At 45.0% G+C, this 27178-nt stretch overlaps 1 protein-coding gene across 7 annotated transcripts in view; it reads right to left on the bottom strand.

The window, feature by feature from the left end:
• Nucleotides 1–27178, bottom strand: part of AKAP13 (A-kinase anchoring protein 13) — a 252783-nt gene that overhangs the window by 124769 nt on the left and 100836 nt on the right. For all 7 annotated transcript variants that reach the window (XM_054694745.1, XM_054694744.1, XM_054694743.1 and 4 more), the window contains exon 5: nt 18883–19066. In XM_054694745.1, the coding sequence (XP_054550720.1) occupies nt 18883–19066 (184 nt within the window). The remainder of the gene's footprint in view (nt 1–18882; nt 19067–27178) is intronic.

The raw sequence follows: 27178 nt of genomic DNA on the forward strand, positions 1-27178 counted from the left end.
TCCCCACAGCCAGTGGCCTTGTTTAATCTCCATTATCCTGGACTTTTGTGGAACTTTAAAATGATGACTTGTTTCTCTTTTCAAAATTCATCCTCACCCGAAGTCCTGAAAGAGCCACCCTCTCCATGCCCTGCTTCCTCTCACTTCTCACCCTCTTCCACAGTAACTCAGAGGCTTTGAGTTACTTCTGAGTCACTTCTCCACACACTTCCAACTGCTTGATGAATGACTTTACTGGGGTGTCCAGTGGGATTTCTCCAATTTTAAAACACTTTCATGCTCCCCCATTTCCGAAGGCAGCAGCAACCGCAACCCTATCCCCATGAACGAAGCCACTGTCACCCCAAGTAACAGGGTTTCCCTTGTTCAGATCATTCTGTTGACTTTGTGTTTGTAATACTTCTTATATTCAGCGCGTTATGTCAATTCCCATAGGCTCTGCTTTAGTTCAGGCCTCCACTGACGTATCTGGATGCCCGAGGACACTTTCATTACCGGCCAGCTGCCCTAGTATCAGCACCCTCTCCAAGTCTACCCTGGGACTGCTCAAAAGCAACACCATGCCATTCTCTTGCTTCAGAGTTTTGTGCTGCAAAATGAAATAACTCTTGTTGTTCTTTTTGCAGTGAGAATGAAGCAATGATATCACTAAGGCATCTCTTGTAATTTCAAGCTTTCTACGAAGCAGCGATCTCTACTGCATGGATGGGCAAAGGTGAGAGCCCAGAACTCCACGACCAAAGCCAGTGTGCTGAGCCAGTCCTCCTGTCTCCACTCTGATGCACACTCACAGGCCCTCCTACCAGCCACGCTCCACAAAAGGCACTGGTGTTTCTCAGTCAATGTCTCTTTTAATGCAGTTTTGCTTATCCTCTACTCTTATTCTGCAGCTAAACCCTAACTGGCCACTCCCTGAGCACACTTCATCAGCCCGGGGTATCAGTGGGCCCCGAATGTACCCACAGTTCACAGTCTGGTCTCCTGATCTCTTGCCTCCACACCGAGAGTCTTCTCTCCCCTCTGAATACACAAAGGTCGTACGACCCTGTCTCATAGTAGCTTTTTTAAAAACTACTTTGGGTTATTTAAAAAGTTGTCTTATGGGCCTCCCCTGATTGCACAGGCGGTTGAGCGCCGCGCTGTGAAGCTGCCCGCAGCCTCTGCAGCGCCGGTTCGATCCCTGGCTGCTCCCCGGCCACCAGAGGAGGGTCCCACATGGCGTGCAGACCTCTCCTGCCGCCCGCTGCTCCCCTCAGCAGTGTATTTTGTCAGGCTTCCTGTTCTGTTCCCCGCTCTTTCTCTGGTGAATCCTCTCACACCCTCCCGAGCATCTGGCCTGTACCCCGGTTCTTGTATAAATAAATAAATAAATCTTTAAAAACAAACAAACTTGTTTTATCCCTCTCACTAGCATACAAGCTTCCTGGGGTGATAACTACTATAGTTGAATTAACTGAAGGTTTAAGAGCAAAAGTCCACATAGAATACGCACTTGGTTTTCTTTTTTTTTTCCAACTTAGTAACAAATACAAACTTTGGCCTAACATTTGGGGGCTACAATTATATAAAAAGAACAGGCTCACTATGTACAGGCACACAGATGAGAAAAGGGGAACTGAGACAGAGGAGGAATTAAAAGTGATTTCCCAACAAAGAATTTGAATGTTTGGCTCACTACCTCCCCCCACCACAACCAAAAGCCAAAACAAACCACACCCGCGGAGCTTGTCCTTTCTCCTTTTAGTTCTTCTTCTAAATGTGGCTGCATCAGTGTTGAGCCTCTACATTATTAAGCATCTAGAACTGCTATTCACAGTTGATCCTGTATGGACCATGACTTTTTCTTTTTTATGCAGTCTAGTTTCCTCTTGAAAGAAATGTATTACTTTCTTTTATTAATTACTACTAAGCAGAATCTCGTTTTTATGGTCTTGCTTCCCAATCATTCAACAAAACGGTGCAAAATCAGCCAGTGAAACATTACAGAACACCGACTATTAATAAATGGAAGGCACAGGGCCCCGGCTACAGGAGAAACATGACACCTTTCTCAAGGATAAGCACAAACACTATCTACAGCCACAGCTGGGCTTTCCCGGTGCCACTGTCACCTCTATGGAAGCAAAAAGCAGGAAAGAACCTATGAGGAGTTTTGCCCTTAGAAATGTGGCATTTTATGCACTAATCATTTTATTTGAATTATACTGCTATTATTTGCAGAAGTACCACCATTTTAGGTTTCACTCAGAAGGAAAAAAAAATGCTGTGAATTGAACTATGACACAATGCTGTGACAATGTTAACCAAAATGTATCTGATTTCACACTTGAAAAACCACATCTTAAAGATTAACAGTATAAAAGGTAGTCAGTTGAGTACAACTGTTTCAAATGGACATGCAGTTCTAACATGATCTGCATTCACAGTGTGCTCTGCTTGACTTAATGTTAACATTTGCCTCTGTTCCCAGAGCATCCGGATCCCATGAGTGAAAAGGGCAAAGCTGAGGCTTCTCATTAGGCTGCAGGAAACCTCCGGACTGGTGTCCTGGCATACTGCAATGAAAGCACCCGAGACTAGCCTTCACGCTTCAAATAAAGCCAGAGGCACAAACAGAGCTCCTCTGGCGAGCAGGCAAAGCCCACCACCTCCCCTCCTGGTGAGCCGAGGTTGTCCCTAGAACCCAAGGCACAGCTAAACACTAATTACAGAAGCGCAGGCTCTATGCATGACGGCCACACTGCCCACTTTCAAGTCATTTCCCTTGTTCTGTCTTCCCTTGGACTTCTAGAATAAACTCAGCAATCCTTGTTCAGAAGCCCTTCCTATGTCTACAGGTAGTTAAGTATGTTTGTCCTCAGCCTTGAATTTCTACCATGGAAAGAAATATGCCCGGGCATCTAAAATTTACCTTAGAAATATGGACAAAGAGTTTACTGTAACCAAATCACGTGTGGCTGAACAGAAAAGCACTCGCACACAGATGCACTTGAAATTCTGGTTGTTTCAGTTGGTGAATGACGAGGAACCACAGTCTCAGACGAGGCTTTTTACAAACGCTAGCAGGGAGATGCAGAGGAGGTGGTGTGTAACTGCTGCAGGAGGCCTGAGATCTCCACCACCTTTCACTGCTCATCCCAGTGAGAACATCCACCCACCAGGCTGAAGGAACGAAAGGTCATTTTCCCACTAATCGCGCAGCACGCAGAGCAGGCATCACGTCATTACAACCACATCAGCCAGTACCGAGGGCTCTTCAGAGTCTCTTAGATTGTCACATTCAACCTCACCCCAGGACAGACTGCAAGATATAAAAGGCCAATACTATGATTAACTGCCTTGAAACTTCCCATCGTCCTCTTAAAAGGCAGTTTACATTGCTTCCAATCACTCTTGGGCAGCCTGGCCTTGAGCCAGAGTTCCCAGGACCGCCCTAAGCGCAATTCTGAAAGCCGTGCTGCACAGTGCACCTGCGACCCTGCTGAGGCCCAGAACCACACACCTGCTCCCTTGCTGGTCTTACTACCTGCTCACTCACATGGTAGGTCCTGAAATATGTTAGGATTTCACAGCAGAATGTTAGGATTTCATTTCATTTAATCTTTGTATGGCTCCTTCAAAGAAGTGCTATTGCTACTTAAGAGGATAGGAAACTGAGACACAAAATCATGAACTTTTTTATTCACGTCAAAATTCTCACTGCCTAGCTATTTTCACAGCAGAATATGTTAGGATTTCACAGCAGAAGAGTAGAGACAGTCTTCTGTTTTTCTCTAGATGATTACAAAGAGTTTGAGGAATGCACTCTCTGTGAAGGGACAGATAACCTGAAGAAGTCATTCTAGTATAATCCGAGAGAGTGGGCAGTAAGGGATTAAAAGGTAAAGTTGGAAAGGAGGCAAAAAAAGTCATGATGACCAAACCCACTGTATGGTCCCAGTCAGGATGAAACCATTGCTTCAGAGGATATTGCTGGGCAGCTGGGGAAAAGTGAACATGAACTATGCATCAGGTGATCTTACTATGCTAAAGCTAAATGACTGATTTTGACAACTACAATGTTGGAAGGACATGCTGAAATATTTAAAAATAGAGGTATGCTCTCTGTAACATACCATCAAAAGAGCTCAGGAAATTTTATGACACACCAAGATAAGGCAACTATTTAAAAAATGTCAACAACTGGTGAATCTAGATGAAGGGGCCCTTCTTGTATCTTTCCTATGAGTTCAAAGGTTTTCAAAAGAAAAGGGTAAATATTAAAATATTAATTTTTTTTAAAAAGGCAGAGGTAGCAATTCTTTCACCCATCTACAGTTGCTATTTACTCAAGGTAAGGAAGAAACGATTATTATCCCGGGGTCTTCTGAGAGGGGTATCTTGACAGGCACCTTCAGGTACGCCATTTCATTTAATCTTTGTATGGCTCCTTCAAAGAAGTGCTATTGCTACTTAAGAGGACAGGAAACTGAGACACAAAATCATGAACTCTTTTATTCAAGTCAAAATTTTCACTGCCTAGCTATTTTCAAAATTCTACTCACACATTCTACTCACGTGAGGGACAACACATCCATCATCAGATTGCAAACATCAAACTTGACCACTTACAAGCTGTAAGAACTTGAGCTACGAACTTAATCTCGTCCAGCTTGTTATGATGATATCTATCAAGGCATTAATAGTCCCTTAACAAAGTTTCTCTGGCAATTAAAAAGAGAGGAAATAATGTATCTATCAATGTCCAGCACTGGGCAGTGCGGAACCATCAGTACACAGCTGGGACTGACCTCCAAGGCCGTGCTCCCCCGTGAGCTCTTGTTGCCTTGTTTTAGGTGAAAGGGATAGGTGGGTGTGTGTAGGAACCCCCGAAAGGTGCCATAGAAGAAAGCACCACGTTTCACTTAAAGGCAGCATGGAGCTAAGAAAAAGATCTTTAGAAATTAAAAGAATGTCCACTCCAGGCAGAACGTTTTTCTAACAAACAAGATGGGCAGGTGAGCCAGTTATTCTCAAGGGTTTTTGGTAAGATTCTGTCAAAATGCAGGACCAACCAGACAGCCCAATACTCAAACCCAGCACAGTCCAAATCACCATAAACTATGCTACATATTACCTAATTACGCTAAATTACATTTCCTCAGAGGCTAAATCCTAGGGTGATGAGATGGGGAAAGCATGGCTATTGAGACCTGACCATAATCCCATTTACACCATTTCTGATCTAAGACACATTATTTAGGTTCTTTGAATAAGAGTTTCTCCATCTGATTAAAAAACTGGGAGTTGTACCCATTTTTTCACAGTTGTTTTAAGGATTACAGAATATGGATAGAGATAGCCTTGTACCAAATTAGCTATTTCCCTCCACAAGTACAGGACACACACCATATCTACCCCCTCTTAACTGTTAAGCTTACTAATCACTTAACCACGTCTCAGATGCAGGGCTGTAATTTTTTTTATATATATTATCACGTTGTTTATTCTTTTACCCATCCTATAAAGGAAGGTATTATTCTTCCCATGTACAGATGAGGACACTGAAGTTGTGAGAAATTTAAACTTGACTAGTAGCTAGTAAGTAATAGAGCCAGAACTGGGGTTAACATCTAAACCTCCACACAAAACCACCTCTGCTATTTATTTTGCATTAGAAAACGCAGACCAATGAAACACAACAATTACTTTTGACATACACGCTTTGGTGAATTAAGTTTTCAGAGTGCGAGTTCTAGCCCACTGAGCATTGCGAACATGGGGCATTTGGGCCCACAGTGTCCAAGGTCGTTCTTCTTGCTTTCCACTCTGAGGGGCTAACATGGACCCCCTATTAAATGGGGGTCCATTTCTGGAATACCTTGTCCTCTAACAGTCAACATTCTCTAGTTTCTCCTGACTGCACTGCTCTCAGGATCTTGAAAAAGATATGTTTAATATATCCTACTGTGTAAACAGTGACATATGCTTTAATATCTAATATACCAACATTCACAGGATAAGGAAAAAATAAAGTTAAACCAATATTCAAGCTAAACTTGACATTCTAGTATTTACTCATGTGATCAAGCTTGGTTGGTGATTCCACTTATGTAATCCACCAACCTGATCCGACAACACGTAACTCTCAAAAAATTAATTTCCAAATGCAATGTTAGGCCTAATATTCCATAAAGCCAAAGTTCTTAATCTTAACTGCATTTTAGAATTACCTGGAGAACTTTTAAAAATCCCAAAGTCCAAACGACACCTCATGCTAATTAAATAAAAGTCTGGAGAGCTGGCCCTCAGGCAACATTATTTTTCTTAAGCTCCTCAAAAGATTGTAGCATGTCACTAGAATCCCGACGTGTAAGTTGTAAAACTTCATGAGAAAGGTACCTACAGGTGCTATTTATTTAAATATGAAAAGCACAGCTAAGACAGGCAAGACTGCCTGTCTTTCTGGGTTTGTCAACATTATATTCTTTGACCTGATCATACAATTCCTTAAGAGTTTATCTTATAAAAATAATTTAACAGAAGCAAAAATCAAGAGGTATAAAATGAAGCACACTGTGGCATCATCAGTGATGGCATTGAAAATAATAATCAGAAATTAACATCCACCCTTAGGTGAAAGGTTTAAATACTCATGATAAAATATTTTAGGGGGTCTGAAATGCAGCTATAAGAATAATAGAAATAGATAAGAGCATGACAGAGTGAAAATATCAGAATGCAAAGTGGAATATCAGCTGCAACTGTTTTAAAAACAACAACACAGGAGGTAAGACCTGAGAGTGAAATAAACCCTGTCTTATGATGGAGGCCTTATGAATAATATTATGTGTAACTTATTTGTTAAAAACATAAATGCTAATTCTCCCTCATTATCCTCATGCTTCTGGCCTAAGTCAGAGGACAGAGATAGCAGAGCAGGTATCACCAAAGCTACTTCAAAGGAACCTGAAGAAGCAATGAGCTTGAAGTGACACACTTGTAGTTAATTCGTCCCCAGACCAACACCAGGGCCTCCAAATGATCCTCCCCTAAATAACAAGCCAGACGGACCAATCTCTACTGGCTCAGTAACACACTTTCTCTCCTTCAACCAACCCTCTGCCTCCCTTGAGGACACAGGCCACGAATCAGTGATTAGAGAGTCTACTTAAGTATGACTTGGAACTGCGTGCATACAAAGTCAGATTGATCTCTCACACGGCTCCTGATTCTCTGCCTTTCCCATGAGTCACTGGCTTAATAACTACTTTGTGTTCTCTGCATACGAAGTGCTTTGGGTTGCTCAATTAGAGGGAGAAGCACAGTTGCAAGTGAGGATTATTTCAAAAAGAAGAACGTGATCACTATTGACCCAAATAGAATTCTAGGTTGGGGAAGGAGAGACACGCTTACAAAACACCTGAAATTTGGGACCACCACCACTGAATAAAATAATTTCAAACAGATGAAACAGGTCAGGAAGAAAACCCTAGCTTAAAAATGTCAAGAATTTCTTTAGCTTTCTCATGGAGCAAAAGCATGAAACAAAATCAAATAGCAAACTGTGTGTTTACCCATTTAAATAAGTTAATCATGACAGGGGAAAGGAATGCATATTTTTTCCATTTTTCCAGACATTTCTGAAAAGCATGTGAAAATGATAGAAAGATTAAGAACTAAGCAGGCGTCTGTAACTCCAGTGGAATGGAGCACTTGGTGAACAGTCTTTGGTTCTACGGATAAGTGGTTTCTCCTCGATAGAAACCAGTAACTCAAGTCCCCATTCCGTAAACTCGCCCTCCCAGTTCAGAAAGGGCAAAATGGGTTGTGTTCATCAGTCTGGGCGGGCATTTCACCTGACTTCTTATAGGTTACTTTCACTAAAATTTACAAAGAAGCCCATATTTAACAAGTCCAACAAGCTTCTAATAAATTTTCTATGTTTTATATATAACCCAGTGATCCCACACTCTTCATAATCCAATTGTTGAGAAGATCGCTCAGCGGGGTTAGACAGAACAGGTCAACATAAACAGACAATGTCTCGTTCACAGGCCAGCTACGGCTTTTTCCCAAACGTCTCTTTCAGTGTGCCTTACAGAAAACAGCGCGGGGCGACTCTCCCTGATGGCAGTTTTAAATAGAGTGGGTCAAAGGGAGGAATTCTCAAGCTATTTATGAATGACCAGATTTTTTTTTTTTTTAAATTTCCAATTCAGCACAGAAATAAAAATGAATTACTAGAGAAAAAATGAAATTTACAAGATACAAAACCCCAAATAAACAAACCAGTGACATGGCGCAGGCAGAGGGGCCCCGAGGCAGGCGCGCAGCTCTCTCAACAGGGCAGGCTACAGAGAGCCCCCCAGACTGCCTCGGCCCACAGACAGCGGGGAGACGGTGAGGGGCAGGAGAAAGAAAAGTCATGGGGCAGATGGGAACACGGAGCACACAGCCAGCTACAGGCCTCTGGGCATCTCCCTCCCCTCACATACACACGCCTGGACAAAGCTGAAAACTAACTCAGTGATATTCAGGAGGGTTTTAAAAGTTGAGTCCCAACTGGTATGATTACTCCTCTTATCAAATCAAAAGCATCCACCCAGAATGAAGTCATGTCACAGAGAACATCTGAAAGTTCCTGATGTGACTTCCATCATCCAATGTGATGCTGGGAATTAACCACAGTTCCCAATGAGCACACTGCAAAGCAGCAGCCAGTTTCTTACAGCTTTTTCATCACAAGGATCATTTTCAGTCTTCCAAGCACAAGGGCCAATGTTCAGGGAAGAGATGGAAATGAGGTTTAGGCAAAACAACCAAGGTTTTACACTGCCAAGTGCTGAATGAGGCCAAGAATAAATTTTATAAATTCATTTCAAGTAATTTATTCCAAAGCAATTTAACATCGTAACTTACATGAATTAATAAACTGAAAGAAAAGCTAAAAGCAAAAGTATTTCAGGTAACATTTTTTAAAAAGCACTAAGAAATATCCCCTGAACACCAGCAAAATCACGTTCAAATTAACTCTAGAAAGGTATACATACACAAACATCCCAGAAGATAGGTACAGCCAATATATATAGAGAATTTTAACCTATTCTGTACACGCTGAAAGTGCAAATCTAAATCCTAAGGACTAGGAGGGAATTAGGTTATACACAAGGCATTATAAACATGATTTCTCAGTATATAAATACTTGTTTTCAAATATTAATATCGGTATTTTTCTATTATTGATGAAATGTCTCCAAAAGCCTGTTGAAAACTAACACAACACATGGCATGCTTTGTATAAAAATGCATTCCGCCTGGAATGTGGTCTTCTCTACATCTAGATACCTCACGGATATCTGTTGAATGTCTGGGTGAATCAATGCATACTAGACCCTTCATTTTCTGAAAATGGGTATTTTGACATCTGGAAATATGAACTGAAGAACAATGGAAAGAAGGAGACACGCATGTTGGCACATGCAAAAGCCAGCATGTGGAGTTACTGGGATAGAATGTATCAGGCAAAAGACAGAGCAAGTGCAAAGATCCTGGGGTAGCAAAGAGCTGGTCCATGTGGCTGCAGCCAGTGCTGTGCAGAGAAATCCCTGAGAATGAGGAGAGTGTTAGGAAATGAGGTCTGAGAGTCATACAGGGTTCAGACGTCATGATGCTTTCTGGATCACAGAAAGAACTAATAAGGTTTTATTCTGACTGGGGTGAGACATTATCAGGAGGAGGCAGGAAAAGAAGAAAAAACTAAAGACTGAAACAAACAACATCGACTACCAGCATGGCAGCAGACGATTACATCCAATCCTCACCAAAACCCTGAGGCAGTTATCAGTGTGTTTCCATTTTTCCAGTGAGGCAACTGAGGCTGAAGGGACAATTCACCCAAGTACACAGCTAGTAAGTGAGAAGATCATAGTTTCAGCCCACACCTAATGCCAACACTTTTGGGCCTCTTTCCAGTGTCCACAATGACACCCTATAACAGTTTCAAATTAGGACCGAATTCAAAGTAAGCACATTGTAATTCTCACACAATGTTTCACAAAAGCTAATCAGGTATATTGTTGTGTTATATTTTACAGCATCCATAGTGAGTTCTGAACTGTAGAAAAACACAAATTAAGAGGCCATCCCTCAGAGCTGGGGTAAGAGCATCCAAATTGAGCATCCATGGCTGGACCCAAAACTCAAGGTGTACCTGGTAGGTACCTGGTAGGTACAAGATTCAGCAAGCCCAGAGTGAGCTGGGGCTGCGTTCGAGCTGTTACGCAGCCACTGACAAGCAGTCAACCCTACCGCCTCACCTACCACATTGCAACTCAGCGGGAAAGTCAGGTTTGGTGCTAATATATACGTAAGACACCTCAGCAAATCAGGTGCAAGGGAAAAACATTTTTCAGATACTAACAACACTAGTCCTTCGGGGGAACTTCAAAGACACAGCTTGTTGAGATACAGCGAAAGCCAGATCAAGTGTCAGAGAATCAACACCACGGATGAGAGTTCACCCACTGGACGCCAATACTCACTCGCGACAGCCCAGGTACCACGAGCAGCGCAAGCCCATCTTATTCCCGCCCTGGCTTCATGCTGCAGCTTTACGCGGAGCCCGCCCAAGAGGGGGTTTCGTGTTACCTTCTGACAGGAACTAGATACAGCACCGAGTTCCTTATTTGAGAGCCACTGCAATATCTCCCATGAAACCGCATCACCCTAACCGGCAGCATCAACCACAAGTCCCTTGGGGGAGGGACAGGGGCCTTAAGGGGACATCCTCAGTGTCGGCAGTGCACTCACTAGACTACACGTCCATGTATACACAGTCGCTGGGAGTGTGGGTAGTGACATCCTCGCTGTTTCTCTGTCCCTGGGCATTTAACAACTAGCTTGGGGGAAACAGAAAAGACAGGGCACACAGGAGAGCCACTACTGTGCATCTTCAGTGATTTGTTACCAAATTTCTGCTACTAAATAATTCAAAATAGGAAAGTGTTATAAGGTAATGATTAGAACACTTCGCTGGAGAGGCAGGCAAACTTGCTTTGCTTCCTTACTCTGACCTTACCAGCCCTGTGCTCTTGGGCTGGTTTACCTGAATCTCTCTGTAGGTCAACTTGCTTGTCTACCAAACGGGAAGACCAGGCTTGAGGTAAGGTAAGTGAATGGGAATGTGCAGTTCACAGAGCCCGTGGATCTCCCAAGGCCCTGGATAAACTGTGACTACTGATACATGCTATACACAGGGCTGGTGTAATCCCAGTGGACAAAAGAGTTTCTGAGGATTAGATATTTAAATTAAAAAAAAAAAAAAAAAAGGAAAGAAAAAGTCTTTATAGTAAGTCAGAAGTAAGACAAAAAATACTACTCTTGTTTGTTCTATAGGTTTTAGTCAATACAAATAAAATAAACATATTAAATTAAAAAAATAAATGCACAGGGACCTGGCTTGTGGATAAATGTCAGGCAACTATCGTCACAGGATCCACTCCCAAAACTCCTAGAGGAAAACCGGGCTCTAACTGCCTGCAGTTTGAAGGGATGGTGTTGCAGCTGCAGGGTGAGGCTGAGCAGGGAAAAAACCTGTCAGCAATGGACAGCCAGGCAGAGATGCCAGTTCACACCCACAGAGCTGAAGTGATCCTCTTGTTTCCAATAAAGGGCCTTTCCTAGCTCTCCCAATAAAAAGACAAGCTGTTTTCAAAAAGTTTACAAGCATGTTCACATTCAATTCTCAGGGCCCTAACAGGGAACAGGCGACCTTTTTCCGTTTTATAGAAGAGGACACTGAGGCTCACAGATGATAAGCACTAGCGACATGATACACCTGAGTTCAGCTCTGTCACTGCTCAGGCCGGACAGCTGGGTACTACTGAACATGCGTGAGATCAGTTTGTCTAAGCTGCAGAGGTTGCCATGTTATCGGTGAAGCGAGACCATTAAGTGTTCTCTTACAAAATTGAAAGTGCGAATCCCCTTATATCAATCTTAGGCAGAAATTTTATTGTCAGGTGAACAATGCTTTTCACAAGAACAAGTGAAGTCTTCAGATGGTTCAATTAATCGAGAAAATAGGTTGACAGTGTGAGTATTAAAGAGTGCACAAACTCAATAACCTTAGGGAGAACATTTCATCTTTCTGGTGCCAGCAAACACTAATACAAATGTAAAGGACACAGGCAGGAACTGCAAGACGTCACACCGGATAAAAGGAACACCCTCCATACAGCTACAAATGGATGACCACGGAACACCTGCACAACAACGGTCTAAATGGCTGTTTACCATGCTAACCGGTTTCAGCAATTAGTGTTTTTGAGATTCACTAAACCAAGACTCCTGAGTACAAAATTCCTTCTAGAAAACATGTTATTGAAAAACTGATTTGTGATTTAATTGCCCAACTAGTGAGATAGCATCAATGTGCTGATAGAACATGAACTGACAGTTGGAAGAATCAAGAGCAACCGGGAGACTGGTAGTGCTGAGCAAATTATTGCTCTTCTGGAACAAGGCCACATCTATGAAATTTTAATGAACACACCATCATTATATTTTCTTTTTTTTTAATATTTTATTTTTATTTATACAAGAGCTGGGGTACAGGCCAGAGGTGTGGGAGGGTGACAGGATTCACCAGAGACAGAGCAGGGAACAGAACAGGCAGACTGACTGAAACACACCGATGGGGGAGCAGCGGGCGAGACAGGAGAGGTCTGCTGCGCCATGTGGGATTCTCACCGGCCGGCCGGGATCGAACCCGCGCTGCAGAGGCTGCGAATAGCTTCACAGTGCAGCGCTCAACCGCCTGCACCACCAGGGAGGCCCCATCATTATGTTTTCTACTTTGCCTAATTTAATCTTGCATCATACAACTTCATTCCATGCAGTTGATCATCCAGTTTTGGCCAAATACTAATTTTAACCAAAATGTTTACTCAGGATACCTATTTTATTCCATGCTTTCTGCTAATAACAAGTGCCTGTAAGAATTTCAAGTTGTTTTTCTATTGGTACGCCTTTAAGGAAACTTCAAAAGTGACCAAATAACAGGTAATGGTATGAAAGGTTTGCATTTCAGAGGGTGAAGAGTGCCAACGAGTCCTCACTTTCTCACATACACCCATCAAGTCCTGCACTCCAGGTGCATATTTTCTTCTAACTAGGTCTCAGTGAAGTCAGAAATACGTGTTTTCTAAATCGCATGCTGTTGCCATGGAGCATTTGTTATCACAGGTTAAGCTGTGTAATTTTACAACTCTTGAAAGAAAAACTCTGAGGCTTAAATGTTACACAGCCGCCAAAAGCAAACACAGGCTGGGGTCACTGGGCACACGGCAGGGAGAGGGATGCTTGTGCGGAGAAGCGTGAGGCACAGGAGCGGCGCTCCACCTCACTAGCCCCGGTCAACCTGCTCCAAGAGTCCAGGGCATTGAAGTCGTCCATGGGTCTTGTGCCTACAGCTGGGCTGGTGTTCCTGCCCCTCCACATGCCACTGGGGTGTGGCCTCCAGTGCCCACCCCCAAGGTGCTGGAGAAGACACACAAGATGTATGCCAAATGCGGAGCACAATACAATGCATGGTAACTGGTGTTACTGTTCTATAAATACCTATAGTGTCCTGAGAAAGTACACTTTGTAATTTTCCAGCATGTTGCCAAACAGGACAATCCTGAGATTAATAGCTGAATGGCTGTAACCAAAAAAAAAAAAAGAAATGCCAAAATTCTTGAAATTCTTCAGCGGAAAACCTACCCCCGCCAAAAGATGACTGAAAACCAGATCTATGACTCATCATCATCATTATCATCATCAAATTACTTCAGTTACAAACCTGTTACTAAACACAGCCGCCCATCAGAGTCCTATTGATAGTTTTGAAACTATCAGGACAGGCCCGTCTGCAGGGAGGGCTCAAGAGCAAGCACACGCACAGGACAAGGCAGCAGCGAGCATGATGCCAGCAGCAGCCAGCCACGGACAGCCCCTTCTCTCTCTCTGCAGTCTCCACTCAGCCCTACCGACTCATCTTCACCAAAACACAAAGACAGGGACGTCAGGGCGGGCGGGCAGGCAGGTCCTCAGGCCAAAGAAATATAAAATCTAAGAAACCTGATTTGGGCTAGAAGTTCAAAGACAACTTTGTCTTTATTTGCTTCATCCTTTTTCCTAAGCAAAGGCTCCGAAGTGGTTTAGCAACAGAGGGGCTCCTGTGGACCCATTTGTCAAGTGCTTGAAGAGGACCCTAAAAAGGCAATTGCTGGGTTACCAGAACATCTTGCTCAACAGCAGCCCTTTGTGAAATATGTACACTTGGGAAGTCACTCTCCCACCTGACCCTGAACTCGGGCTTCAAGGGCAAGCGCCTCCACAGGCAGACCTGAGAACCTGCAGACACAGAGCCTGCAAGAGCAGCCTCGCCATGGCAGTATCGGAGTGTGAGCGCACGCGTGGCCACGCTGGTCCTGGCTCTGCATGCACAGGTGTCATCTGGGCCTGGAAAAACCACTGGACTCTGCTTCCGCTACCCTGCAGCCTTGTGACCTATCACTTCACCTCTCTGGCCTCAGTTTCTCAATTACAGAATAGGGATAACAACACCCATTCTACACTCATTAAGCTGCTATGGAATCAAAATGTAAAAAGGCAGCTGAGAAACCAATGATACCTTCAAAGCCCGTGATGGGTAATATGTGTGTAGAGTTACCATACGAGGACTTGTTTTCCTCAGGGAAGCCAAGGTTAAATCTTAACCGGAGCGCCTATCGCCCGTTCTGGGTTAACTGCTATTCATCCTGCTATGTTTTCCCAGTGGCTTCTTACTGAGTCTCTTCCATCAAAGCTCTGTGGGGGGAAGAACAAGGGCTTGGGAATCCCACAGACATGCGGTGAAAGCTCAATCATATTCTACCCAGCCTTGGGCGAGTTACTGTGGATCTAAGTCTCTGTGTTTCAGCTATAAAATGCAGAGAAGGTCCCATCACAGAAAGGTTAACAAGGCTGAAGTGTAAGATCATCTGTGACATATCAACCTTGGCGCCAGGAAACTGCAGCGTTCAAGAAAGAAAGATTTGTTGAACTGATGCTGAAAATAAGATGAAGTTATGAGGACAAATTCTTTTAAACTTCCTCTGGACAAATGAAATGCTTCAGCACTTTTATCTCAACACTCCACAGAGTTGAAATTCTTAAATACTCCTCCTGCGAGGTGGCAGCGCCATAAGTGGCGCGGCACCAGAGCTCCCTGTCCTACGGGCCCACAGCATGGAAATCAGAGCTGAGAGCCCAACTGATTTTAAGTCATCTCTCTCACACTAGGGAGTCAATTCCAAACTCGTCATCAAGAAGGGACATCCAAATGCTGCCTAAAAACACTTCAACATTTTGGCAAAACTCAGGGCAGGAAAATAATAATAATAGCAGTCACTGGGTGGGGCCTCTACATGCTTTCTTCCCGTCTCTTCTCAAAGCAACCCACTGACTCTTCTCGTGTTATAAATGAGGCACAGAGGGTTGGAGAAGCTCAGCAACCACCCAAGTTTCACAGAGTTTCAGAGAGGTAGACCCCAGATTCAAAACTAGTCTGCCTCACTACCATTCTCCCGACCTCTCAATCGCTTTAGTTCAGAGAATGACAAGAAGAGTTACATTATGGACAACCGGGTGCGGTGCGGGCTATCAAGCAGCATCTGGCTCTCACATTCTCTTACTGGACTCAGCAACACTCACCTAACACGGTCCCTCGCTCGTAGCCACTAAACTACGCACCTGAGATTTGGGTTCGCCCCTCCTCTACCCGTCACTCACTCAGGATGTTGGGTAGGATGCCTAACTCCTGGGGCATGTGACTGTGCATCCACCTGAAAGCGAGCGTAGGCCACGGTGTTCCAGGGAACCTTGTAGGGGGTAAGATTTCTCAGACGAGACTAGTAACATTGCGCTTAAGGCTAATTTTCAGCAGACAATCATATCCATGTTGTAATATAAATCATATTATAAGCTAAAATAATGAGTGGGTAAAATCTCTCCCATCACTAAACGAAATGAAAGTAAGCGATAATGGGTGACAGGAAGGGTCAAGAATGCCTTGAATAGCTGTGACTGTGGGATTTATTACCAATTTCAACCGTCTTCTAAAAGACATGTCTTATTTACAGAATCCTACCTCCAAACACAGAATCCATTTTCACAGAACAACTCCGTCTGTCAAAATGGATTATCCAATCTTCAGTTATAAAATCAGTTAAGTAACAGGATATAACGCAGAGAGCAGTGACTGCATTAATTGATAGTGTGCTGAGAGCCATGGGTAGCTCGTGAGATTTCTTACAGTGATAATTTTGCAATATATATATAAATATCTGGTCATTTCACTGTATGCCTGAAAATAATATAATGATGTTATATGCCAATTATCTCTGAATAAAAAAAAAAAATTCTCAAAATAAGTCTTGGACATACAAATGTAAAAATAAAAGTTGACTCTAATCAGTGCAAAGCCCCACCCTGCTCCATCCCCAAAAATGGCCTGAGCAGCAAGGAATTAAAGCAACAAGTTCATTTTGGGAGAGAGAGGTATAAAAGGACTTGAATCAACTTGACTTTTCAGTTGAGACTGACAGTCAAGACAGTAGAGACGGGTATGTCGCCACACTTCCATTTCATTTTAACTAAAAAGAGAGGATGAGAGAGGCCTACATGGAAATTTTAATTTAAAAAGGGAGGAGAGGTTAAGATCACGCAAGTACAAAGATTTTAGCAGATTGTTAGAAAGAAGGTATCATATAGTGGAACAATTCTTAGTTTTTCACAAACCTCTTTGTGGTTTTCACAAAACAAACTCTCTACTCAAAAGCACATGTAGGAACTTTTGTCTGTAATTTCAAAGGGTGCAAACCCCATGAAGTCTTCTATTGAGTCCTTGTTAAGAATCCCAGGAATGGCGTGAGCTCTGGGGACAGCCTTTTAGGAGACCGGGCTTTCATTTCTGGCCCTGCCAACCCTTGTAACCCTAATCCAGCCACTCTGCCCCTCTGGGTCTCAGCTTCCCGAGCTGTTAAACATGACCGTCCTTGACTCCTCATGGTTGAAATGCTACGAATTTCACAGTACAACTGAGGGATTTAATAGAATCATCCCCTTACCACTTTACTGAATTGCTAATTATCAGCCAGAACACTCTGTCTTGGTTGCACAATAAGAACAGCCAAGAGTCCACGTCGCAAGGCTGGATCTGCAGCAAGGTCCTCAGACCCGCCATTGCCGTCCTCCCTTTGAAGATTTCTCAAGTTGGCTTTTTCTTACCTGTTTCATTTCCAAAGGAGGGAAGTGGCTCTCCCGCAAGGAGCAGAGGCGGTACTACATGGCAGGCCAAAACCCTTCTCCAAGAACAAACACACTCTAGTTTCCCTGAAGCTGTGCTGCAACACAGTCTTGTGACACCCTCACCAAGCACAGAGTGAGGCTGTTGTAATCCCTTTGGTTGCCGTTTGGATGGCAACCCTTCGCCAATGATGCCTCCCAGCAAGAGGATGAGTTAGAACTAATTGAGAGGAACTGCAACCACCCAGCGCTTCACCATAGTTACACCAGCTGATGCCTTTAGAACAAGACTTTTCTGCCTAGGGCTTGAGGCACACAGCACAATGAATCCGCCACTGGCCAGATGGGAAGCAGGAAGGAGGGGAACCTATCCCTCTCTGGAATAGCAGCAGAGGCCGGCTCAGGTATCCAAGGCTCACATGAGATATGGCCCTCCTAGCCTCACCATATCTGCACAACCCATCAGAAAAGCCAGCGCAAAGAACTCTGTCTGACTTGACTGGCAAAGAAATAAACTTGGCACAGGAAGAAAAATAAATATATATACATAAATAAATTAAATAGCAGCAAATAGCATTACATTCTGAGATCCCTACTTGGCCTTTGAACCTATCCCCCCCACCCCCTCACCGCACACACCCCTAAAAATGGTAAAAGAAAAAATAATTAATGCAACTAAAGTAAGTCTGGTACAGCCAAATACCTGAGCATTTGGGAATATCATATTCTCACGGCTGAACTGACAAGCACCCCTAAATTGCTGTAAACTGTGGATCCAGTGAGGCTTATTCATGTCAGATTATATGTCAGAAAAGATGATGAAGACCATAAAATAAAAAATGTATCAAGCAAGAGAAACTAAACTTGAAATGTCTGCCTGTTATAAATATTCCAACAAAAACTCTTGGCTGTTGCCATGCATTTATTTCTCCACACAAGAGGAAAGAAGTCTTCCCACGTTTCGACTAACAACCTCCCTCAAAGAGTCTCTGAAGACTCAGAATGTGTAACAAGTGAACCCACAGACACACGGACAGGATTTCCTCCTGCACACTGCCAGGACAACTACTCACATGAAGAAACCAAGGCTTTCCACTTTGTTCATAGAAATGCCATTCAGAGCCTCAGCCTATCTTCCACACACAATTATCATATTAAAGTATTCATTAGCAAATACCCCTTCAAGTCATGAAGACACACCAGAAAAAATATATGGCACAGAAAAACTGTTTCCTCTTGCACCAAACCAGGGTAAACTGGACATAATGGTAATGGAATGCTACCCCCACAGACAAGATTCCTGGGTTTCAGGAAAATATAAGCAGCAAGAAGCAATGAAGGCAGGGAGGCAGAGGAGAGAGAAAGTGGCAATATAACTTACGTTCGTCTCTCTCAGACAACGAAGGGGTTAGCAGGAGCAAGCGTGTATAACCCTCCAGCAGAAGGCAGGGCACGGAGCTGAGGTTTTAATTCCTGGCAAAGTGACACTGAATTGCCAAGTGGGCGGCACTAAGAACCAGGGGGTGGGGCTGGTGGCCTGAGATGGGGAACAGGGAGCAGAGCACTTACTGGGTTAGCAGCTGGTGCAGCTTGTGATAACCCCGCTCCAAAGCCAGGCTCACGGGGGTCGCTCCCTCCTGGTTGTGGATGCTGAGCGCTCCGCGGCCTCCCGGCTTCTGCAGGAGGAACCATGTCAACCGCAGCAGTCCCAGCCGCACAGCAAAATGCATCAATGTCTCCCGGGGGGCGCCATCTGCAGGGGGGTAGAAATGAAAATCAGCAAGGGGAAAGGAAAAACAAAAAGCAAACCACAGAAAGGCAGGTCAGAAAAACACCTCTACTTGCAGGTACCTAAGATCCCAAGATTATCAAACCACAACGTACTATGTGGACAACTTCACTGTGGCCGAGAAGAATCAGCTCTGAGACGAGGCACAGCTAGAAAAAAGCAGGGGCAGCAAAGTCTCCAGGGGGAGAAGGCCCCACAGAGGGGAAGGGAAGCAGCCCTCTCTAGACTCTGACTCAATGTATTCATGCAGCCAGGTCATAAAAGCAGGTCCACGGGGTGACTCCACACATTTGTCTTCTCCTTAAAACAAACATAAAAAAATAGAAGTGAAAGCAGCCTCACGATATGGGGACCGCAGGTGGATGATTGCTGGGCTTAGATGGGTGTATCAAAAAGGGCATAATTACTTCAAAAAATAATAACACCCAGACAGGAGTTGGCCAGCCAAACGCTAAAAACAGGTTCTGCTTGTCAAGCACGCACGGTCTTTTTATTCCCCACATTAAGGGCAAATCAAGCTGCCGGCTTTGTGTGTGTGCTAAATGAAAGAAAGAAATGCTACTCCAGGCATAATAAAGAAGACTCCCTCTAAGATGATGCACTAATACTTTCAGAAATAAAAGCATGTGCCTGGGCTTCTGTTACTTGAGGGGAAGGCCCCTCAATCACAGTGGGTCACTCAGAAAGCGGTGGCAGGAGGAAGGGCCGGGCCCGGGCATTCTTCCTCTGACCTCTCTGAGTGTCACTGTCTCCACGCCCCGAGCCGGCACCATCACCGCCCGCCAGGGAGAGCGGGGGTAAAAGGCCCGCCTGCGGAGTGGCTGAAAAAAGTGCCCCTCAGTGCCAATGTCCTTCCCTTTCCCTGCTCTCCTCCTGGATGTCAAATGACAGGCTGGGCGCGCTGGCAACACTCATTCGTCCTCGGGCATCCTTTTGTGCCGACCTCTGAGGACGGAGCGAGAACCACTGCACTGAGACGTGCCCCAGGGGGCTGCGCAGTCCTCAGGCAACAGGGGGCCCAGACGAGACTGCAAGGGAAGGTGCCCCACACCATGCCCGCCTCTGCCTCTCAGCTTAGGGAGCCCTCTCCTCGGTGGCTGCCTCGGAGCTGCCTCTTCTGGGAGCTTCCTCAGACTGCCGGGCCCCAGTGTTGGCGCCACACTCTGTTGTCCCCACACCCCACAGTAAGAGCGAATGCATCTTTGAACTTGTGCTTTTACACTGAACTGCACTGTTTTCAAGGGTCACTGGCGTCCAGTCTCCCAACTGCCAACATACATTTCCGGGAAGCAAAAGTTATCTTTCCTATTTTACATTTTCCCTACAGAATGACACACACCAACCAGCTCACGATTTATAGGGTGTGCAGCAGAGGCACAGGGCTGGGCAGAAGTCAGCATCCCAGAGAAACCATTACATGTGCAAATATAAATTTTAATAATCAACACCTCAGAGCAGGTGGTTAAGACCCAATAAAAGGACAGAAAGAACCTTCACAAAAGATCAAAACACCATCTGCCCTGTGCCGTGCAGCTGCTCACAGGCGCCTGGACATCCGCATCGGGCACAGAAAAGCAAGGCTCTGACCAGGAGTGGTGTCTATTTTTAGTCTGGTTAATTCTGGCATGAGTAGGTGAGACCTCCCCTACACTCCACCCTTTCTGGCCCCTTACTTGCTCGGGGCCAGCTCCGCTTTTGGGAGCACAGTTCTCGTAACAGGGCCAGGCACCTGCTCAGACCTGGCTCTCCTACTCCACACCTGGATCCTCCCCCATCTCGTCTGAAGGTGGTTAGCGCAGGCACCACCTCTGCTTTGAGGCCACCCCTTTCTGCAGACAGCAGATGTAAGCGTCACACAGAGCTAAGATGTTCACGACAGCTCTTCATCCTCACAACAGCCCCACAAAGTCTCCTTATCCTTATTTTTCAGCTGAAGACAGCAAGAACCAGGATTTTGAAATTCTTGGGCCTCCCTGGTGACGCAAGGGGTTAAGTGTCAGCACTATGAAGCTGTCCACAGCTACTGCGGTACAAGTTGGATCCCCGGCCAGGGAGGTGACGCACATGGCGCAGGAGACCTCTCCTGTCTCGCCCGCTGCTCCCCTCAGCAGTGTATTTCAGTAGATCCACCTGTTCTACTCTCACTCTGTCCCTGGTGAATCCTCTCAACCTCCTCCTGCTCCACCACCACCTCTGGCCTGTATCCCAGTTCTTGTATGCTTAAATAAATAAATCTTTTTAAAAGCCAACTGCTTTTCCATCTTTTTTTTTTTTTTTTAAAGAAAGTTTAAAAAATAAATAAAAGTCCTTCCACCTTAAGTCTCAAAACCATATTCTTAGCAACACCCCATCCTGCCTCTTTTGTGAAAATCAATCATGCGGGCAAGCTAATGTTCTGGTTTAAAGAGTGCCTTCTCGCATTTCCCCCCCAACATTCTCTTATCAACTCTTTGAAATGTGCACAGTAGCTGAAAGAATGCCACAACCACCAACCAACCTAGATCCTGTAATTCATGTTTTTCTCTATTTGCTCCATCCCATGTCTGTGTAATCACCCTTCCCCTCTGCTCATTCATGTCCCTTCACCCCAGCACGCACAGCGTTAACTGGAGATCAATATACGGTTATGACTTGAGGTGATTCACATCATGTGACCTGTGAATGGCTCCCTCCACCACTGACAAATTCTAACAAACGCACACACCCGCGTAACCCAAACCTCTATCAAACCCAGAACGTGATGACATCCAGACTTCCCCAGGAGTGGCCCTGCCCATCCCCAGAGCTAACCACTGTTGTGAGTTTTTCACCAGAGAGTAGTTCCACATGTTCTAGAATGCCTTATAACTGGTGCCAGCCAATATATGCTCCTGTGTAAGGCTTCTCTCACTCAGCACAAGGTCTCAAGTGCCTCCCAAGGCGGCAGTGCACTGCAAAGAAAGTCACTGCAGAAACACACCCATGCAGGAGAACTAGCCTCTGTTTCATCTTGCACACATTTTCTGTTTGATCTTCACAGGGGTCCCGTGTGCTGTTAGGCGTGTGGGATACGCAGCCAAGGTATGAAGGATAAAGAAACCAAGACAGAAGTACAGTTTCTGGGGTCACGTATCATTTTAAAGGCATTTGTTCTCTCCGACACATGGTTGGTGTTGCCGGGGCTGCTTTCGGCGCCCTGCACCCTCCACAGTTCAGAGCTCGAGGGCCAATCTCCGCTTCCTACCCTCAGTCTCTGCATTTTTATTCTTGCAAAGCCCTAAGTCGTTTTCCTCTGTTCTCAGACTTACTCAACTTTGTTTTTCACATCACTAACTGCATTTCCGATGATGTCAATTAGGTCCTTTGTCCCCAATTTGAATTTAATTATGCTATGGCATTCTGAATGTCCTTGCATCACTCCAGCCAACTGCTTTTCCATCTTTGCCCTCATTGTGATGGCTTTTTTGCAGATGTAATTAAAGCCCCTAATCAGCTGATTTAATAAGGAAGATTATCCTGGATAATCTGGGTAGCCCTAACTGAATCAGCTGGAAGGCTTCAGAAGCAGGGCTGAGGTTTTTCCCTGGAGAGAGAAGCCAGGCCAGTGGGGACAGTGTGAGTCTGTGCCTGGGGAGCTCCGTTCTGCTCAGGCCTCCCCTCCTGACTGGCAGAGGCGCACAGTGGGGCCACACAGCGGGTCTGAGCTCGGCCCTGATGTCCCCTTCCTCACGGGCACTATGCTTTCTGGCCTTGCTCGGCAGCCAGCGCCCACAGTCATGTCAGCCATTGCTGTAATGCTGGTTGCATTTCCCCTATTGTTCGAATTCTCCGGCGCCCCCTGACTGACATGCTCATCAAGCCTATTTCCTGCATGTCGCTGCTTCTCTAATTTCATAAAGGGCCCGACTCATCTTTTAAAAGACAAATGGAAACTATTGAGTCAATTTTTCTTAGAGAAAGTTATACTCGGGGACTCTTCACCTGAAAACTGTTCCACTTCCTTTATGCTGCAAGTTTATTTCAGGAGACACATGTTGGTTGGTGGCTGGTTTTCCTGTTTAACCCTATCTGGAAAGATCTCTCTGTCAGCCCAGCCTCTACCCACAGCGAAGGCACAGACACTGTCCTCAGTCCCATGCTGTCTACTTCTGGGCCGGAAGCACCTCCCACACACGTGCCCTCAGACGGCGGAGCACACCGCGCCCAGTGAACGTCCCTAGGCGAACCCGCTCGCCACATCTTTCCACCCTGCCAGATCTTCTGACTAAGCAAAGCGCTCCTGAGCCCAGTGGCCAGCACTGCGTGTACTTTCCTGCCCCAGCGGTCCACCCAGGGCCTGCGCACAGTGCTGCTGAGCTCGGATCACCAGGACTCGAAAACCACGGTTCCTCCCACCACTCGCCCTGCCTCCTAAACAAACCTGAAGTCCCGCATGAGGCAGGAAGACTCACCCCGGGGAGGGGGAAGAGGAGGCCGGTGTGAGCAATGGTTACCGGAAAAATGACATCTGGAACCTGGTGACGGAGTCAAGGTTTGAGAGGCAACGAAAGCTCCTGAGCCAAAGGGCTGCCATTCCAAGGAGCTGTTTGTCATGGGGTTGGGAGTATTAACAACTTCCTCCAAGAAACAAAGTCGCTTAGTGGTCATTTTATTTTCTTGTTTTCCCTTTTTCTTTTTTTTTCAAGATTTTATTTTATTTAGACAAAAACTGGGGTACAGGCCAGAGGTGCGAGATGGTGAGAGGACTCACCAGAGCCAGAGCGGGGAACGGAACAGGCAGCCTGACTGAAATACTCTGCTGAGGGGAGCAGCGGGTGAGACAGGAGAGGTCTGCCGCGCCATGTGGGTTGCTCCGTGGCCGGCGGGGATCAAACCGGCACTGGAGAGGCTGCGGACAGCTTCACAGTGCTGCGCTCAACCCCCTGTGCCACCGGGGAGGCCCTTTTTTTTTTTTTTTTTTTTTTTTTAGTACTTATGATAGCTAGAAAAAACACACAAATACTAGTGAGTGTGGCTGAGGGAAACCTTTCCTGGGAAGCCATCAAACAGTCTGGAAGGGGTGTGGGGACGCACACATGGAGGTTCTGTGACCTCGCACGGGGACAGCCGAGGATGCACGCTGCTCTTAGCCTCTCCTTAACCCACCTTGCCCTCCTCTCCCCTGATTTTTCTCTTCAGGGGGAGGACCCCCACCCCCAAAGATGATCAGATCTTCTTATCCTTTCATTGCACAATATCACGCTGACTAAGAGTGAAGGCTGCCCCCAGGGTTCCTCACTCGCTCTAAACCTGAAGACCTTCCAGGGGAAAACCAGTCTAGTTCACTATTTTTACTCACCACTGAGGCGCTGAGACCACTATGTGGGGCTTCGTAAGAAGAGGGAAGAAAGACACCTTCCTCCACCCACCACCCTCCCCCGGATGAATGCTTGTTATTTGCATTTAAGGCAGAAGTACAGCAAGAAGCACAGTGTAGAAAGAGCTTCGTGTAACTCGGGAATGGGCAAACTCCCTCCCATGCATGCTGAAATGAGGATTCACTTCAGAAGTAAAAGCAAAAGTGAAACGGTGACATCCTGCTTGGAAGAGCCTGTCAGTACAGAGCTGACCTGGCCCGCCGCCCCCCAGCACAGGCCCTTCTACCACCGCAGTTCACCACACTGTCTCTGAAAGGTCACTGGACAGGGTCAAGACACATTACGAATGAGCAGCTTGCCATCTAGCACACACTATCCAGGTAGATTTCCCACCATTTTTATAGAAGAACACGAAACAGAGGGATTAAGTATTCTGCACAAACTCTTGCAAGGAGCCCACGATAAAAACCAATGTCTGGGGGCCTCGCCAGTGGCGCAGCGGGTTGAGTGCCGCGCTGTGAAGCCGTCCGCTGCCTCTTGCAGTGCGGATTAGATTCCCAGCTGGCCAGGGAGCAACCCACAAGGCGCGGCAGACCTCTCCTGTCTCACCCACTGCTCCCCAGAGCAGTGTATTTCATTCAGGCTGCCTGTTCTGTTCCCTGCTCTGTCTCTGGCGAATCCTCTCGCCCTCCTGCGCATCTGACCTATACCCCAGTTCTTGCATAAATAAATATTTTTTCTTTTTAAATAAATCTTTCAAACAAAACCAAAACAATGTCTGACTCTACTCTCTACGCTGTTACTTCACAGCAGCAAACCTAAAGCAAGAGTTCTTGGTCTCACCCTCACACTTGCGGTGTCCAGGGAGACTGGGTGCACAAGTACTATGCACACTTCTGCAGGTGGGCACATATGTGGATTTTTTTTTTTTTTCCTAAGGCAAACTCTGAACGGCTTGCCAAGGAATCAGTGACCTGAAGAAAGTTAAAAAGCAGTGCATCTAAACAAAGGGTGGGAGGAAGAGACACAAATCTTACCAGACTCCTCTGTATGAGCACTAGGCTGGAACACCTGTAACCATCCAAGCTTTCCTTTCAACAGCGAGCAGTCCTGTTATGTAACGAGTGCCCCATTTACCTGCATCATTATCCCAGTCAACAGTTTTCTCTGTTCCTTCTCCCTTCAAATATCCTTAAGATAGTATATTATGTGAGCAAACTGTTCCTTTACATTCTTCTCTCAACAGCAAGCACCCACCTTTCAACTAATGCTACTCTCCTCTAAAAATACCCAGTGTTCCTAGACTCTAATCCACAATTAGTGGAACAATTTCAACTGCAGAATGTGCACCTAGCACTTGAAATCAGATTCCTGATGCCAGGTGTGAACTTAAAGTCAACAGGACCTATCAAGCAGCTTGTATGCATTTCAACTTGCAAAGTATACACTCACCTTGCTCAATTTCTCTTGTTCTTTCAGGTATTTTTAAGTTATGCATAATAGAATTCACTTTTTTGGGGGGTGTACATGAATTTGAACACAGATAATGACCATACACTTCAAAACAATTGTAACACCCAAGCGATTATACCTTTTACTAGCCATCCTTTACCCTCACTCCTAGTCTTTGACCTGTTTTCTGTTCCTACAATTTGCCCTTTTCAAAATAGCGTCAGTGGAATCACGTATTAAGTAACTTTTGAAAACAGACTTCTTTAGAACAATGCATTAAAAACGCATCCAAGTTGCTGCACATATCAATTGTTCTCTTTTGTTGCTGAGTAGTATGCCATTATGTGTATGCCAGTTTACTTACATATTCACCCAGACAGGGCAATCTGGAGTGTTTCCATTCGGGGATGATTATGAATAGTGCTATTACAGGCACCGATGTGTAAAGATTTTTGAGGTAAATAAAAATTTTCATTTTTCTTAGATAAATACCCAGAAGTGGGTTTGCTGGGTCATACAGTAAATATGAACTGACCTTTTTAAGAAACTGCCAATACCGTTTTCTAGACTAGCTCTATAATTTTGTATTTCCACTGGCAAAGTATGAGATGTTGCTCTACACCCTTGTCAATGCTTGTTGTTTTTTTTTTTTTTTAATTTTAGTTTTTCTATTAATGTTGCTTGAGCTATTCTGTAAAGTAGAAACTTAAGAACCACCAAATATTAAAACTGGCCAGTTCTCTATTGAAGACAAGGAAGCTAAAGCCCAGTGAGGGAAGTGATATGCCTGAGGTTCCAGACCTGAGATTTTTTAAATACTTTTTTACTCCTGGCAAAAAATACTTTAAATACTTTTTTACTCCTCCTGTGTCTTCTTTAAACAAGACAAAACTATAAAACCACCTTACGTCCCACTAGTAAATAACACAATCCATCTCCAGACTAAGTTATAAATTGGCCACCAGAAAGACTGTTCCCATACCAACACACACGCAGTAAACATTAGTTTCTGAACAGGTCTCCGTCCTATACAGAGGCAATTATTCCGATCTCCAGAGATAGCAATGCAGAGGTTTCTTGGACACTATCTAAGAAAAAGCAAAGGATAATGCTTTTTTCCTTGATTTTACTTTGGGGTCCCCGTTTCTTTTCATATTTGACCTGGGCAGTAGTGACCAGCAGCATGGTGAAAGCAGAACCCCAACAGTCAGGGAGTTCATCTTCTGGTTGATCACAGCCTTAACTGCTACACTCAGTGGATTTTAAAAAACCACCACTCCTTAGCCTC

This window comes from Talpa occidentalis, unplaced genomic scaffold, assembly GCF_014898055.3.
Source record: "Talpa occidentalis isolate TD23 unplaced genomic scaffold, MPIMG_talOcc4v2.1 talOcc4.14, whole genome shotgun sequence".
NCBI lineage: Eukaryota > Metazoa > Chordata > Mammalia > Eulipotyphla > Talpidae > Talpa > Talpa occidentalis.